The sequence below is a fragment of the Monodon monoceros genome, unplaced genomic scaffold (genome assembly GCF_005190385.1).
Source record: "Monodon monoceros isolate NGI ecotype Baffin Bay Population unplaced genomic scaffold, NGI_Narwhal_1 Super_Scaffold_14, whole genome shotgun sequence".
In the NCBI taxonomy this organism is placed as follows: domain Eukaryota; kingdom Metazoa; phylum Chordata; class Mammalia; order Artiodactyla; family Monodontidae; genus Monodon; species Monodon monoceros.
The window spans coordinates 61,538,686-61,555,727 of NW_021703770.1; the positions used below are offsets into that span (position 1 = coordinate 61,538,686).

Sequence of the window (17,042 nt, forward strand, 5' to 3'; positions counted from 1 at the left end):
GATGAGGTTGGACAGGTTGGGAGGAGCTGGATCATAAAGGGCTTTCTATGGTGTATTTGTGAGTTTGTACTTTATCCTGTGAATAATGGCTAGAGATTGAAGGATATTAACATAAAGAAGTTATTTTAGAGATATTCCTTGGCTGGGGAGGCCGTGGACAGATTGGGTGAGAGAAGAGTGAGGTCATCAATTAAGAGAAATGCAGGGCTTCCCTGGTGGCTCAGTGGTTGAGAGTCCGCCTGCCGATGCAGGGGACACGGGTTCGTGCCCCGGTCCGGGAAGATCCCACATGCCGCGGAGCGGCTGGGCCCGTGAGCCATGGCCGTTGAGCCTGCGCGTCTGGAGCCTGTGCTCCGCAACGGGAGAGGCCACAGCAGTGAGAGGCCCGTGTACTGCAAAAAAAAAAAAAAAAAAGTTAGACAGCCACTTCTGTCCCGTGGCCAGTAGAAAGATCCCATGAGGAGTGGTAGGGAAGAGGACTAGGAAAAGAAGGAGGAAGAGCAGAAAGCCTTTCCGTTTTCCCCGTCTGGTCGCCAAGCAAAACAAGCAGCTTAAATGGCCACCGTCCATGGGGCTTCCCTGGTGGCACAGTGGTTGAGAGTTCGCCTGCCAATGCAGGGGACACGGGTTCGTACCCCGGTCTGGGAAGATCCCACATGCCGCGGAGCGGCTGGACCTGTGAGCCATGCCTGCTGAGCCTGCGCGCCCGGAGCCTGTGCTCCGCAACGGGAGAGACCACAACAGTGCCCGGCCCGCAAAAAAAAAAAAAAAAAAAAAAAAAAGGCCACCGTCCACACCGCAGCCCCCATCTCCTGTGTGTGGCCTGTAGGTTCCCTGGGCCTTCCGGGCCAGCCTCAGCCTTCTGTCTGTCAAACTGCCTTCAGGGCCCGGCAGTCCTGGCGGAGGAGGCCAGCTGGTACATGGAGGCTGTTCTCTCACCAGTGCTCTGCTGGTTCTTGGGATGAGCACAGTGCCTGCCTCCCCCGGGCCTTGGAGCACAGCCCCTCCTTCCCACCCATGTGTCATTTCGTTGGCATCTTTGGGGGGCAGGGGTGATGGAGGGAGGTGAAGGGGGTAGAGAGGTTCAGAATGGGAACTTAGCTCTTCTGCGCATGGCAGCCACTGTCTCCCTTTCCCTGGAATTAATAGGGTGGAAGCCAGGAGTGAAGATGAGACTTAGCAAAACCAATTCTGGTCGCTGTCTACCAGTCACTCACTAGGTGATCTTGGACAACTCGTGCAACCACTATAAAGTGGAGAGATTGTGTTCTATCTTAGGTTTATTAGTACATGAGAATAAAGCTAATATTTAGAGGCAAACATATGAATGTCTACTACACATTACAAGATTTTATAAATTGGCATTACATACAAATAATTATATATTAAGAATACAGAGAGCTGCTGCATTAAACAACTTGCTTTTCTTATTTATTGTATTGTTTGAATGTCATCCAGTGGACTCTACCGTACTTGAGAAAAAAATTGTATGCTGTAATTACCAAAGGGAACTTTTGAGTTTGCTCTTTCCTCAAATTCAGATGAGGAGATCTTGCCAATTTTTATTTTTTCCCTCCCTTCCATTAACGTTCTCAAACTCAAGTCGAACTTGGACCATTTGTTTACGTTTTGCATGTCATTCAGCTTGGACAGTTAACAAAGACCCTGGGCCAGTTTCGCTTTTGTTTCTAGCTGTACTGTGGTTTTTAACGTTATCTTAAAAGGCCATTGGGTTTGATTATGAACATCCTAAAGAAGTCTATGAAATCATAAAAATTTATTTTCATCATTTTGCTGTGCTTTATCAAAAATCATTGAAGTTTATTTATTCCTATCTTAACTAGATTAACTTCCCTTCTTTTATTAATCTTAAATAAATTTTTATAAGCGTGAGCTCCCTCATGTTTCTAAAACTCTTCTTTACTTATTGAACAATGAATCTGATACCTCTTTGTTACCAAGCGTTGCGTTAAGCACAGTGGTGAGCAAATCATCCTGTCCTTGTCCTTGTGAAGCTTACAAGTCCAGTGGGAGACATGAAACACATTGAACAAATGATCACACAGGTAAATATGTAATTACCAACTGGGGTAAGTTTGATTTCAAAAAAGAACATGCAACATTTAGGGCAGATTCGAGGGTTTTTTTCCACCAAAGTATTCCATGTTTCTATAAGTAACTTTTGTTTGCTCTCTTTATTTTAGAACTTGGTTAACATGCTTATCTTTTTCGTAATAGCCCCAAGAGGAGCACTGAGAAACGTAATCGTGAACAGGAAAATAAATATATTGAAGAACTTGCAGAGCTGATTTTTGCTAATTTTAACGATATAGACAACTTTAACTTCAAACCTGACAAATGTGCAATCTTAAAAGAAACTGTGAAGCAGATTCGTCAGATCAAAGAACAAGGTAAGAGGAGTGAATGAATATTTTGGAGAGTTTAGTTGGTTTCTCTTTTTCCATGTGTGAGAAGTCCCTTCAGAGTCCCTTTAATCCATTTCTTAGGTTTAAATTATTGATGAGAAGGTGATGTCACAGGGCAAGATGAATGCAGGTATCACTTGCAGTGGTTTATAAATAGGCTTTATATAAAATTCAGCAATTCCCTAAAGACGGAGGGGGCCAAGGTGAGGCAGGGTGATGTAACTTTTCATCTAGTGAAACTCAGGTGCCCACTGATTCTCCTCCCCTGCCTTGGAATTGTTACAGCTTACACAGCAAGTGACTGTCATAGTTTGCAGGTAAGGAGCCAACCGAGGATGGAAACCAGAAGTAAGGGAGTGAAGCACCTCCTGCTTCAGCTCGTCAGCATATTGAAGTGTGAGCCTCAACTGGCCACGCCACTAAATTAGAGTTTCATATCCTGAGTGACGAGATAGATTGGAAAGGCTCAACCTCTAGATAGAATTCTTTTGTGAAGTTGAAACACAGAACATGACAGCTTTCTTCCTGGGTTTTTCTTTTCTTTCTTTCTTTCTTTTTTTTTTTTTCCTGAGATCATTTTCTGCCTCTCTTCTTTGATATTTTTGCCTACAGAAAAAAAAATTTTTAAAATAATGTTTTAAAAATCACATTGGACTTTGTAGTGCCAAAAAAAATCTGTATTAGGCAGGTACGAACAGCGTCTTGGTGCCCAGGGCCAGTATATGCTCCTGAAGTCTTTATACACTGCTTTCCTTCAGGAGATAATAATCTCCTGTAATCTGTTTTTGAATGCATCCTCTTAGAGTTCATATCGTTTTTTTTCTCTGCCTTTTATATAACATTTAAAAGAGGCAGATTTTAGAAAAATAATGTCTTTGTCTCTATAGCTATGTGAACCCAAAACTTTGCAAGTATAGTTCTGTCTTCTAAGAACTGAAACGTATACACATAGCATCTACCACGCAGTTTCTAACACCAGCCCGCTCTGAAAGTTAGTATTTCCTGGTTTCTCCATCAAAATTATATCATCGTAACATTCAGCTTTCATGGACTTTCTACTCAGTTGCATGCCTCAGTCGCCTTCATCTCTTTCCTATTCCTTTTGTTCCTTTTGAGATTCACTAGTTATCAACAATTCAGTTTAATCTCAATTTGGTATCAGCAAATGGATAAAATCATATTCCTAAAATTTTTAGGAGAAATAACTGATTCAAGGTTACAGTGCTTTGAAGTTGCTGCATTTCTAGGTGCTGGTATCGTTGCAGTGGAGAAATCATTAAGCTTCTTGCTGCCCCTTTCTACAGATTTTGAATGATTCGATTTTGTGAACATCCCACGTGAGGTAGAACTTTCACACTTGAAAACAGTTATATGTGTATGTATTTTACTATCAAGATCTTGCACAGGGTTTTACAGTTTTGCAAAACCTTGGTTATTCCCCCCTTCAAACCATAAAACACGTTAAGATGTGTCACGCTGGGACTCTGCCATACTTTCTCCGTGGGTGTAATCAAGGCCGCCATACCACGACCACCCAAGAAGCAGTGACAATAAAAACCCTGTCACGTCTCCCTCTTACAATATTGTTTCCATTAAGTTGAAAAGTAACGTGTTTTGAAAAGGGAAGCAGAAGTTAAAACCCAAATGAAAGTACAAGTATACTTTTAACTTCTCGGCCAATCTAATATTTTAAGAATATTGCTTGTTTAATAAATTGTTTTTTAGAGAGAACAGGGACCTTAGAATCAAATCGGGTGGAGGCTAGGTATGAATCCTGGTTCTGTCTCTTACAGACTTTTTGAACCTGGACAAATTATTTTCTCTCTCTGCGACTCAGTTTCCTCACATAGAATTTAGCAATCACAACACCTAGGTTGCACGGTTGTTGAAGAAATTAGGAGCTACGTAAATGCTCCCAGCAAGTACTCATCACAGTAAGCGTTTAGTACGTATTCAGTAAATATCTTTCCCACATTCAGTAGGAAGGCACCTTTTTTCTTCACCTATGCTCAGATCTTCATACAGTGAGCTCTTCCTTCAGATGGAAAGCAGGGGAAAAAAAGGTGGGGAAATGGTTATGAATAATATGCTCCCCTACAGGGTCATTTGAAGAAAGTCACATTTTTTTCTGGGGCCAGAGGACTCCACATCCACCAACAGCTCTGTGTGGCCACCTTGATTTCTCTCAGCGGCTGGCAGCCAGCTAAGGTTCAAGAGCAGCACATAGGTCGGATCGGAACCCTTCTTTCTCCCTCTGTGTGTGTCCACCCACCCAACTGTCAGTCGGTGTAAATAGAATCCAACCATCATCTTAACAGCGTCATCCAAACTTAATTTGTATTGCAGTCGCAGGTATCAGGCTGAATAAAATCCTAACTGTCCTGAAGAGTTAAGCTGGATTGCGTGAGGTGCAACTAAAGGCTACACAGTCAGGAAAGCAGGCTCCTGTGAAAGGAACCCGCCAGCGTCCGAAGCTCAGGCGGCTCAGCCAGGCAGGATGGGCTCTTTCACTCGAGTCTGCTCGGTCAGCAGCTGCTCCTCACGTTTCCGTAGGCTTGGGGACTAAGGCAGAGAATGATGGATATTTTTAAATGGCGTAAAGGACGGGGTTTTGGAGGGGGGGTACCAGCTATCTAAATGATTAAACCTCCCTTGTCTGTAGCACTTTCTGAGACCTGTGTTTGGTAGACGCTGGCTCTCCAAGAGCATCGCATGGCCGTGCACCTTGTAGTAGCAGACCAAGTGCACACAGAGTCTGCAATTCAACCATAACACCAGCTTTTTGATATTGAAGTGGGGTGTTTCTTCCTATGTGGTATGATGCTGGTAAATGTGGAAAACATCTGGTGTCTGTAACTTACAAAGAATAGTCATAAGTAGTGAATAAACTTTTTTCCCAACTGGGAAGACTAATATTGCTTCTATTTCACAGAAGAATAATAAGTAATATGAAAAATACAAATGATTTAATTATGGATTAGTGAGTCCAGTTTCACACTCCTTAGCTAGAAACGTAAATTTTAAAATTCCTATGGAAAATACATGGCGATTCCTGTGCTCTTAAAAAATGAAATTGAAGCATAAAGTGACTGAAACGTGAGGGGAGTTCTAACGATTAATGCATTTCTACTGCCCTCTTTAAGGTAGTATCTCTCCTCTATTACCCCAACACTTTTTGTTCTTTTTTCTAAAATAATAACCTAAAATGAATTGTATTGTTGGGAAAACATTTGTCACTTCATTTAAAGCCTCTTTAGTGCAGCATATTTTTTCATAAGATTTTTTTTCTTTATATTATTTTATTATCATTTATTTTTGGCTGCACTGGGTCTTTGTTGCTGCGCGTGGGCTTTCTCTAGTTGGAGCAAACGGGGGCTACTCTTCGTTTTGGTGCGCGGGCTCCAGAGCGCAGGCTCAGCAGCTGTGACGCACGGGCTTAGTTGTTCCGCGGCATGTGGAATCCTCCCGGACCAGGGCCCGAACCCGTGTCCCCTGCAGTGGCAGGGGGGGTTCCCAACCGCTGCACCACCAGGGAAGCCCAGTGCAGCATATTTGAGTATAGGATGTACTTATCAGTCATTGGAGAACTGGTTTCACCCTTTCGTTATTATTTTTCTGAACGTGAATAGCAATAAGAATGAAAAGGTATATTTCAAAAATTCACATTGGTGCAGGCTAGATTTGCGGGGGGGGATTTCTTGTTGAATCAGGCAACCTAAAAGATCGTTCTGGTTTCTCATTGTGATTATTCTAATGATTTAATTTTGATTGTAGTGCCAGTATGAGAACATTGGGATTACAGATTGGTTCATACATGTAAATTTCCCCTACAATTGTGCATAGCATCAAAAAATATGTATTTTAAGAGAGGGTGTGGGGCAGTGGTGTGCTGGAGTCAACTGGTTATCAAGCAACGAGAGCCAATTGTTAAATTTCAAAAATTTTATAAGCCACTTGATAAGCACAGCCATTATTAAAAATTGTTTAGATGTACAATTAAATTATATTTAAAAACACAAAGGTAAGGAAGGCTAAAACTCATCATTTCCTAATTATTGTACTGCATTTTACTATTATCTTTGCTCTAGCGGCCTTTTGTGTCTTGTGTCTACATGATAGAAATACTAGGTAGTGGTGGTTACTGCGAATCTCTAATTAACATCTAATATTTTAACATTAGATAGACATTACATGCACACGTAAAAAATATTGTCCACTTCAGCAAAAAAGTCACTTACAAACTGACAATTGAATTTCTACGTTCCATATCTTCATCATGTATTTTCATTATTTCACTTTTGTCTTATTAACTTAAATGAAAATTTCAAACAACATTCATGTCAGAACTATATTCTTTCATCAGCTATAATTAATAAGTTAGCTACCAGACAAGAGTTTGGCAAAAATCAACAAACATTCTATTAGAATCAATTGGCTGTCTGGAATTTACAGTAAAGGGTGTTGTATGTTTTATTATCATTTGTAAATTATATACTCCACATACTTCGTACTAGTAAAATTTGTAATCAGCATTATGGTGTTTACTATTTTTTCCCCCAAGGAGCTGGTTTTTAAGCATTTCCCAGTATACCACTGGTGGGCATAGGAGGTTGTCTTGTAAATGTAGGTGCGTCAAATTCATGAACTCATTATTTTAAAATTCAAGGGAATAGCAATGGAAACAACCTAATTCTAGCACATAAGAGTAAAATGTAGAGCCCATTAAGATTATATTTTTCCTTCCAGTTCTTTTTCCCCCCATGTTAAATACATGAAGTTCTTGGGATGGAAATTCAATTATTCAAAGCTGACGGCCTAGGTGTGAACTAATAGCTGTCACCAAGCAGAGTAAGCAGAAGGGCTGCGATATCAGATCCCTTCCAGGGGTAGGATATCTGTAAATCAGGCTCTGGGGTGATGCTTCCAGGCATTGTTTATGTTCCATGTGATGAAATCTTAGGGTGATGGCAGAGTCATCCATTGCCCTGGAAAGGGTAGGCGTGCCCTTGTAGATACAGCCATACTGAAGTCAGTGTCATGGATTGCTAGTCAAGTATTTATGACGGTACTAACTCTTGATGGGTTGGAGAATGAATAGGAGGAGACGGATGACATATGTATTCTAAGTTTGTTTAAAAACAAAACAGAAACAAAAATCGGTGGCCCTTTATACACTCCATATAGTTTAAATTTCAACTGTCAACTTCTTTTTTATCCTATTCTTCTAAAGGTGCTGACGATAATTAAATGGACAGAGTCAGGCAGCCGGATGTAAAAGTGGGCCGGCAGTGTAGACCGTGTAATAGACCAGTGCGAGCACCAAACTCAATTGGCAGAATACGTTAATCAATCTAATGAGCTTATTAAGAGCATGAGGTTTATTTAAAATCAGATGAACCCAGTCTCTCTCTTCACCACTGCAGGACAGTGTCTAAATTGCCCAACATCTCTGGGCCTTTACTTCCTAATCTGTAAAAAGGGGATGATAATGTCCACTACACATTGCTCGTATGAAGACTATGTTCAACGTGTTTATAAAGAGTTTAGTCTAGTGCTTGGCAGGTAAGAAGACTTACTCAACAGTAGTTATTACTCTTCTCGCCATGGTTTCTGACATCTGGACTTGGAGTCCTCATCCAAATGAATCTAGGTTTTCTTGCTAAGGATTCAATATTGATAAGGAAACAAGTCGTTTTCGGATATTTTCTCTGTTACGGTTGTAAACCTTAGTATTCTGACAATGTTGATTCTTTTTATTGTAATACAGAAATAAGTAAACAGAGCTATCAAAACTATCCATTCAGGGCTCCCCTGGTGGCGCAGTGGTTCAGAGTCCGCCTGCCGATGCAGGGGACATGGGTTCGTGCCCCGGTCCGGGAAGATCCCACGTGCCGTGGAGCGGCTGGGCCCGTGAGCCATGGCTGCTGAGCCTGCGCGTCCGGAGCCTGTGCTCCGCAGCGGGAGAGGCCGCAGCAGTGAGAGGCCTGCGTACCGCAAAAACAAAACAAAAAACAAAAAACTATCCATTCAGAGACAGAACTCAGAAATGTAGTGCTTGGGGAGTTCCCTTGTGGTCCAGTGGTTAGAACTTGGTGCTTTCACTGCCAGGGCCCAGGTTCAGTCCCCAGTCGGGTAACTAAGATCATCCCGCAAGCTGTGTGGCATGGCCAAAAAAAATGTGCTTGGTGTGACCCTGTCTGCACCCTTCCCCCGGCTCTGTTGCCCCTGCTGCACCCTGTAGGCTCCTTCTCGTCCCTGTTACCTGAGTGACATTTTTCAAGAACCTTGCTTTAAGGAGAACTAAAGAGGGCTAGAGTCACGGCAGTTTTCATTTCATCCTTACTTGCATCAACACAGGAACGAATCCGGTCCTAGCTTATTCTTGAAGATTTGAAACTGTTACAGGGTTCCATGCATCTAGAGATAAAGCAAATTTTATTTCCTTGTTTGAGAATATCACCTGTGATCAGCAATATGTCCTTGACATTGCCGTTTTTAATGAAAATAAAATACTTTCCCACTGGTATGCATATAGTTCACTTTCATATTTTCATGTGGATTAATGGCTCATACTATTAATGAAATCCTTAAAATGAGTGAGCAGGGTGGAATTCTTGCTTTCGTTCCTCCTAGGAGCCCCTTGGTGTGGGGTTTTTTGTTTTTTGGTTTTTTTCCCTAAGTATATGGAAGTTTTTTTGTATTTAACAGCTTTCAGATGAAGAGGATTTAAATAATTTAATGTGCTCTAATGCTTTAGGATTTTAACAATTTATGACATGAGCTCTCATTTCAAGACTTAAACTGGCTTCCACACTCTAATAGAAGTTAGGCATCGCTTGCTTTCTTGCTCACCTTGTACTGTTAGGAAAAGAAATTCTGACACCCTGCTGTGTGTATTGATTTCATTCAAGAGCAAACATTCATTCCATAAAATTTTTACTGAGTAAATACTATATGCAGGGCATACTGTGCATTCACTAAGGGGGAAGGAATCCAGCAGTCAGTAAGGACTTGGTTCTTTTCCTTGAAGCGTTCACTCATTTGGAGGGAAGTCCGCTGGTACACAGGCAGCTGTGGAACACAGGGACAGTGGGAATAAGTGTAATTACCAATGTTAGTACAGGCTTCAAGGAGGACAGTAAAGTTGACGTGGGCCTTGCTATAAGTGTAAGATTTAATAGGTGAGAGAGTAGGGGCCGGGGGAAGGAGAGAGACATTCCAACCGGGAGCAGAGGAACCCGAGCAAAGGCACAGGAGCCCTCCGTGGCACCGGTGTGTGCAAAGTCGGACTGTTCAGCTACAATAAGATGTGGTAAGATGGATTGAAGCATTTGGTTGGATTTGAGGCTGAAAAGGGCTGGTCAGAACCAAATGGGACAGTCAGCACAGGACCATAAGCAATTTTGAAATTTGGAGAAGGTGATATAAAATGAGAAACTCTTAACTATCTCCAGCAGAGTTCACTTGACGTCACCTACTATGGTCTCCAGACTCTAGAGATACCCTGTACTAGGAAGGGGAGACTTTTTTATTTTTTTTTAAATGCGGCTGATTCCTGGGGGCGGGGAGTGGAAGGCACATAACTAAAGAAACAAGAAGAAGAAGAAAAAAAAAAACTAAGTGAAAACATGAGAACAATAAAATGTCTCATTCATCTGTAACAAGAAACAATACTTTATTTCAAAAGACTTTCATAGGACTTCCCTGGCGGTCCAGTGGTTAAGACTTCGCCTTCCAATGCAGGGGCTGCAGGTTCCATCCGCGGTCGGGGAGCTGAGATCCCACGTGCCTTGGAGCCAAAAAACCAAAACATAAAACAGAAGCAATGTTGTGACAAATTCAGTAAAGACTTTAAAATTGGTCCACATCAAAAAATGTTTAAAAAAAATAAAAAGCCTTTCATTTATTTTTATAACTTGTTGAGGGGACTTAAAAGGAGCAGGAGGAAGTGAAGGGGGAAAACGGCAGATAAAAAGGCAGAGAGGGCTTCCCTGGTGGTGTAGTGGTTGAGAGTCCGCCTGCCGATGCAGGGGACACGGGTTCGTGCCGTGGTCTGGGAGGATCCCACATGCCGCGTAGCGGCTGGGCCCGTGAGCCGTGGCTGCAGAGCCTGCGCGTCCGGAGCCTGTGCTCCACAACGGGAGAGGCCACAACAGTGAGAGGCCCGCGTGCAGGGAAAAAAAAAAAAAAAAAGGCAGTAACACCCGCAAAGACCAATAGAGAGCCTGGCAGATAGAGAAGGCTGGTAAACATACTCAGAAGCATGCGTGTGCAAGTTCAAACACAAAGGTACAGACATTTTTAAATATAAAATTTTATAGTTTCTTATGGCGTTTTCACTAATGACTTAAAAGCACAGTCATTTGGCAGCTGTGGGCACGTAGATAAGGGCCCTTGGACTGAGCGCGCCCCGCCTGCCCCCCATGTCGGCCCTCCCCTGAGCGGTCCATGGGAGGTGCGTCAGCACGCTGCCACCGCCCCCACTGCCTCTGCTACCGCTCGGGGCTTGGGAGTGTCTGCATCTTCCACTGTGCACAAGGGAGCAATACCAGGCCTTTCCTCCGCGAGAATCGGCTGAAGATACTCGAGGAACCCCCCCCTGAAAGGACGCCACGTTGATCCTTCTGACCCAGCTTCACTGACTGCCAGGAGACTGTGATAAAGTCCAAAAGAAGAACCTCACCGCAGCATCCAAGTCCCTCTGTGGTCTGTCCCCGGTCGTGCCATACTCCCCCTTGCTCTACCCCACAAACCCCCTGAACTTACATCCCCTCGCCTACAGGGTATGCTGGGAAGTCCACTGCACGCATTTCCTGGCCTCCGTGCCTGCTGCCTGGAATGCTTCTCTCTCCTTCCCCCTCAGCTGATTGACCACTACCCACCTTTAATAGGCCACTGGGGTGGGGTAGGTTTATAGAGTACTGTGAGAAGGCATCCAGGCTGGATGAGAATGGAACATCCAGGGGCCAGGGCCCTCCACCAACACCCCACGTCTGACCCATCTGGCCCAGTGCTGTGTTCCTGTATCCCATCCCATCAGTGTGTCTACCCTAAGACTGCTACCCTGTTGCGAATTGTTGCTAACCCAGACTTGTGTGTCTTTTTTTTTGTGTCATTGGTACTCTTTCCTCCCTTTCTGGAATGCCTCCCTTTCCCTGTTCCTGTCTATTCCCATTAGAGTCCTACTGTTCCTTCTTCAAGGCCCATCTCAAATGCTGCTTTTTTAAACAAAGAACTTCTTAATTCCCAAACAATATAGACGCATGTCCTTTGAATCTCCTATCATTTCTTGTACTATCTAATCTTATTCTGATGAGGTTTTTTGTGGACTTTTCTTTTTCTTCCCCAGTTGAATGACAGACTCCTCGATGGCAGAGATTGTATCTAACGCATCACTCACACCTGCCGCAGTTCTGAGCACAGTGTTTGTCTTATATAAAATAAATATCTCACATTTTTCTGATGCCAGCCTTCATCTAGCCTTGTATAATGGTTTTATATTGGGGGGAAAGAGCACCCTAAATTAAAGAACTTGAAGTTTTTATTCTAACAATTGGGTGAGTACATTCTCTTACTTATACAGGGTTGATAAATTACAACTTCTCTTGTAACAAATAGTATTTTTTTATACATTTTTTTAAACAAATTTATTTGTTTATTTTTGGCTGCGTTGGGTCTTCGTTGCTGTGCACGGGCTTTCTCTAGTTGCGGCGAGCAGGGGCTACTCTTCATTGTGGTGCGTGGGCTTCTTATTGCGGTGGCTTCTCTTGTTGCGGAGCATGGGCTCTAGGCGTGCGGGCTTCAGCAGTTGTGGCTCGTGGGCTCAGTAGTTGTGGTGCACAGGCTTAGTTGCTCCGCGGCATGTGGAATCTTCCCGGACCAGGGCTCAAACCCGTATGCCTTGCATTAGCAGGTGGATTCTTAACCACTGTGCTACCAGGGAAGCCCACGAATAGTATTTACAGTATTTTAGTTTGTCTCCTTAAAGTGCACTTGTGTCTTAAGGAACATTTGGGTGGTGAACTTTTAACTTTCATAGACTCTGGTTAGGTTTAGCTCCTTATCTTAAGAGAAGATAAGGATGACAGATCTCCATAGCTTGTCAACTAGAGTATATTTTGAAATCCTGAGGGAGTGCTGAGTTTTTTTATACTTTTTAATAATTATTTTTATTATGATCTTTAATTAACATGGAATATTTTCCCTAACGATTTTAAATAGACATATTGTATCTGACTAAAATATATAACAAATAGAAAGCATAGTCACACTTTATACTAGTGCTGTGCAGATACTGGATATATTGGTTTTGAAACAACTTACATCTAAAGATTTTGTCATATGCGTTTAAATTTCCATGAGCTAAAGTTTACATCTATTCATTCTTAGTTTGAAGAATGATGTAATTTTTAAAATTGAAGTATATTACAGTGTTGTGTTAGTTTCAGGTGTAAATTACAGTGTTGTGTTAGTTTACAGTGTTGTGTTAGTTTACAGTGTTGTGTTAGTTTCAGGTGTACAGCAAAGTGATTCAGTTATACAGATGCATATATCCATTCTTTTTCACATTCTTTTCCATTATAGGCCATTACAAGATATTGAATTTAGTTCCCTGTGCTATACAGTAGGTCTTTGCTGTTTATCTGTTTTATATATAGTAGTGTGTATTTGTTAATCCCAAACTCCTAATTTACCCACCCCTTCCCCTTTGGTAACCATAAATTTGTTTTCTATGTCTGTGAGTCTATTTCTGTTTTGTAAATAAGTTCATTTGTATCACTTTTTTAGATTCCACATATAAGTGATATCATACGATATTTGGCTTTCTCTTTCTGACTTACTTCACTTAGTATGATAATCTCTGGGCCCATCCGTGTTGCTGCACATGGCATTATTTCATTCTTTTTTATGGCTGAGTAATATTCCATTGTATATATGTATCGTATCTTCTTTTTCCATTCATCTGTCAATGGACATTTAGGTTGCTTCCATGTCTTGGCTATTATAAATAGTGCTGCTGTGAACATTGGGGTGCAAGAATGATGTAGTTTTTGAGAAATGAATTAAATATTTGGAGTGTTGTAAGGAGAAGATAACAAGAGTTTCCAATTATAATTTACTCACTCTGTGTGTGTGTGTGTGTGTGTGTGTGTGTGTCTGTGTCTGTGTCTGTGTATAATTCACTATTTAAGATTAGAAGTGGCTGAATACAATCAAGTTTGTGTGTAGTGATTTTAATATAGGAATAGATTAAAAATATAGAGCATAAAAACCACTATTTGACTCTTCTTTTTATTGTCATTTTCTGGTTGATTTAGGCTTTAAAGTAGATTTTTCTTAGTTTTTTTGTTTTATGGGTTTTGTTTGTTTCTCCAACCTGTTGCACTGGTAGAACGAGGAAGAGGGAAATGTGACTGTCATTGTGTACTTCAGGTTCAGTTAGTTTTCAGACTGAAATGGATTATACAGTAGTACATTGTTATACAGGCAACTATTTTAATAGGTCCTTCCAAGGAGACTTTTTTTTTTTCCTGGTTTGATGAGTTTTTAATTGTGGCAAAAAGTATATACATAATATTACCCTCTTAACAATTTTTAAGTGTACATTGTTGCATTGTTAACTGTGTGCACACTGTTGTACAACAGACTTAGAAATCTTTCGTCTTGTGTGATGGAAACTCTATTCCCATTGACCAGCTGCCATTTCCCCTCCCCACAACTGCTGGCAGCCACCTTCTGCTTTCTGTTTCTGTAACTCTGATTACTTTAGATACCTCATGAATAAGTGGAATCATGTAGTATTTATGTCTTTGTGGTTGGCTTATTTAACTTAGCATAGTATCCTCAAGGTTCAGCCATGCTATACCATATGATAGGGTTTTCTTCTTTCCAAAGGCTGAATAATATTCCATTTTATGTATATACCACATTTTCTTTACCCATTCATCCGTCAATGGACATTAAGGTTCCTGCCACATCTTGGCCATTGTGAATAATGCTGTAGTGAATGTGGATACACAAATATCTCTTCGAGATCTTGTTTTCAATGCCTTTGAATATATATACCCAGCAGGGTGGTCGCTGTGTCATATAGTGGTTCTATTTTTAATTTTTTGAGGAACCTCCATACTGTTTTCCATAGTATCTGCACCATTTTATAATCCTCCCAACAGTGCAGAAGTGTTCTAATTTCTCCACATCCTTACCAGCACTTGTTATTTTCTGGGTTTTTGCTAGTGGCCACCCTAATGGGTGTGAGGTGATATCGCACTGTGGTTTTGATTTACATTTCCCTGATGATTAACGACGTTGAGTATCTTTTGCAAGGAGACACTTTGAAAAGAATAAGTATCTGATTCCATATGACATCGCTGAATGCCTTTATAGTCAAGTATCTTAGTAGCATATATTGCTGAATAGTTTAGGGCACCAAACATGACCATAAAAGCTGAGCATATGGGGAGGAGCTTCTGAGGTACAAGAAGGAAGATCTCTTGAGGCAAATCTGAAATCAGTAAGAAAATGAGAAAAAACACAATGGCATTGAGATTTCCCTTTTAGACATTTTCCCTCGCTTTAGCCAGTTCTCACATTGCCCTGAAGAATGTTTCTTTCCCTGAAGCCTTTTACATTAAACCTCTTTATATAGGTTCCAGGCAAGGAAGAAGTATGGCCTTCATAGATCCGACTTGTTATCTGTTTGTCTGTGGTTGTGGGGTGGGGAGAACGAGGCAATTCCCAATTCTTTCCTCCTCTTATGACTGTTGTTCACTCTGAAATATTTTAGTTCATTTCTACTTAGAAAATGTTCACCTTTTCCTAATTACTGAGTCATTTATCTCTCCTAATAAGTGTAGGAGTCCATTTTTAATCCTCTCATCTTTTCTGTCACCCCTGCCCAATGTTTTCAAAGTAATAAATCCAGGAAAAGAACGATCGTGTTCTTCCTCTTAGCTTTGTTGGTAAGAAATGGAGACCCTTACAGCTTATGCTTTCCCGCAAGTGCAGAGTTGAGTGAAAACTGGCCTTCTGCAGTTTTGAGGCTTATTACAGTTGTTAGGTAGCTTTTAGTCCAGAGTTAATCTTATCAGCACATCAGATCTTGAATCCTATTTTGTTTACTAAGAATGCGACAGTGAACGATAATTCACAGAATGTAAGAATTGCCGGTGTGCTTATAATAACTTATTGATTAAAGACTCTGGATACCAATTAACTTTAACCTGAGAATTGATTTTAATTTAACCATTTTTATTGTGGTAAAATATACATAACATAAAATTTTTACCACTTTCAAGTGTACACTTAAGTAGCTGTGTCACTGTTGACCAGCTGTCCTCAAAACACTTCTACTTTTGGTCTGTACTCTCTCCGTGCTCCTTCACTGGCTTCCCTTCCTCATCTATCTCTTGACCTTCTTTCTGTCCCCAACTAAATCCCTTCCTTCTTCAGTTTTACCGGTTCCCAGCCTTCAGCTTTCACATCTGTGCTCCATCCTGTCAGCTTTAGATCCCAGGCCTTTCCGTGCCTCTCATTGCACAGATGCCCAGTGAGGGCCTTCCCCAGTCCCCGCTCCCCAGACCTTGCCATTTCATCCCGCATCCAGATTTCCAGCCACCTGTCAGGCATCGCCCCTGGGCGCCCCATATCCCAGACAGCTCAGTCTCTCCTCTGCCTCCTGAACAGAGTGGCGTGTCCGGTTCCCTGTGCTCAGTCTCAGGCCATGGCAGCACCACCTGTTTTGTGCTCATCTAGGCTAGAAACCTGGGTCCTGGTCACATCGACGTCCTCTCCCTCTTCACCATATGCAGCCAGCCAGTCAGCTCTGTCAGGCCCTCACCATGTCCTGTGATATCTCCACCCCTTATATTTCCCATTTTTATTCTCAGCACCCTATTTTAAGTCATCTTTTGTTACCTTAACTCATCTCTGCTTCTCTACCTTCTATAGTTCATCCCCACTGCTACCAACATTGATTTCCTAAAAATGTGTTAGATGTGTAACTCTTGTTCCGAAAACTTTCGGTGAACCTCTTCTGCCTACAAAATAAAGTAAAATGTCTTCACATGGTGTTCGAGACCCTCCACCATCTGGTCTCACCATTCTGGGTTCGTCACCTGCTATTACCTGTCTAGCCATTCTTCTAGGCAGACCTGAAGCCTTAATTACTCTTTAACCCAAAGCTGCACAGCTGGTGTGGTTTTTTTTTTGCAGTACGCGGGCCTCTCACTGCTGTGGCCTCTCCCGTTGCGGAGCACAGGCTCCAAACGTGCAGGCTCAGCGGCCATGGCTCACGGGCCCAGCTGCTCCGCGGCCTGTGGGATCTTCCCGGACCAGGGCACGAACCCGTGTCCCCTGCATCGGCAGGCGGACTCTCAACCACTGCGCCACCAGGGAAGCCCTGGCGTTTTCATTGTTAGGTAAAATACATATTTCATTTTGGCATGTAATGCAATAGTTTAAACTTAAAAAAAAACAACTCCCTGTGACCATGTAAACACTTTGATGGAAGAACCATAGCTTGTTCGTTCGTTCTTTCTTTTTCTTTCTTTCTTTCTCTTTCTTTCTTTCTCTCTCTCTCTCTCTTTCCTTCCTTCCTTCCTTCCTTCCTTCCTT

The 17,042-nt window shown here is 42.0% G+C and overlaps 1 protein-coding gene across 12 annotated transcripts in view; it reads left to right on the plus strand.

Moving 5' to 3' along the window:
* The window catches only part of NCOA2 (nuclear receptor coactivator 2), a 272,180-nt gene that overhangs the window by 177,014 nt on the left and 78,124 nt on the right, over positions 1 to 17,042 (plus strand). For all 12 annotated transcript variants that reach the window (XR_003793512.1, XM_029222591.1, XM_029222582.1 and 9 more), the window contains one exon: positions 2,239 to 2,411. Coding sequence is in view for 11 of the 12 variants with exons in the window: in XM_029222591.1 (XP_029078424.1) it covers positions 2,239 to 2,411 (173 nt within the window). In the remaining variant the exon portion in view is untranslated. The remainder of the gene's footprint in view (positions 1 to 2,238; positions 2,412 to 17,042) is intronic.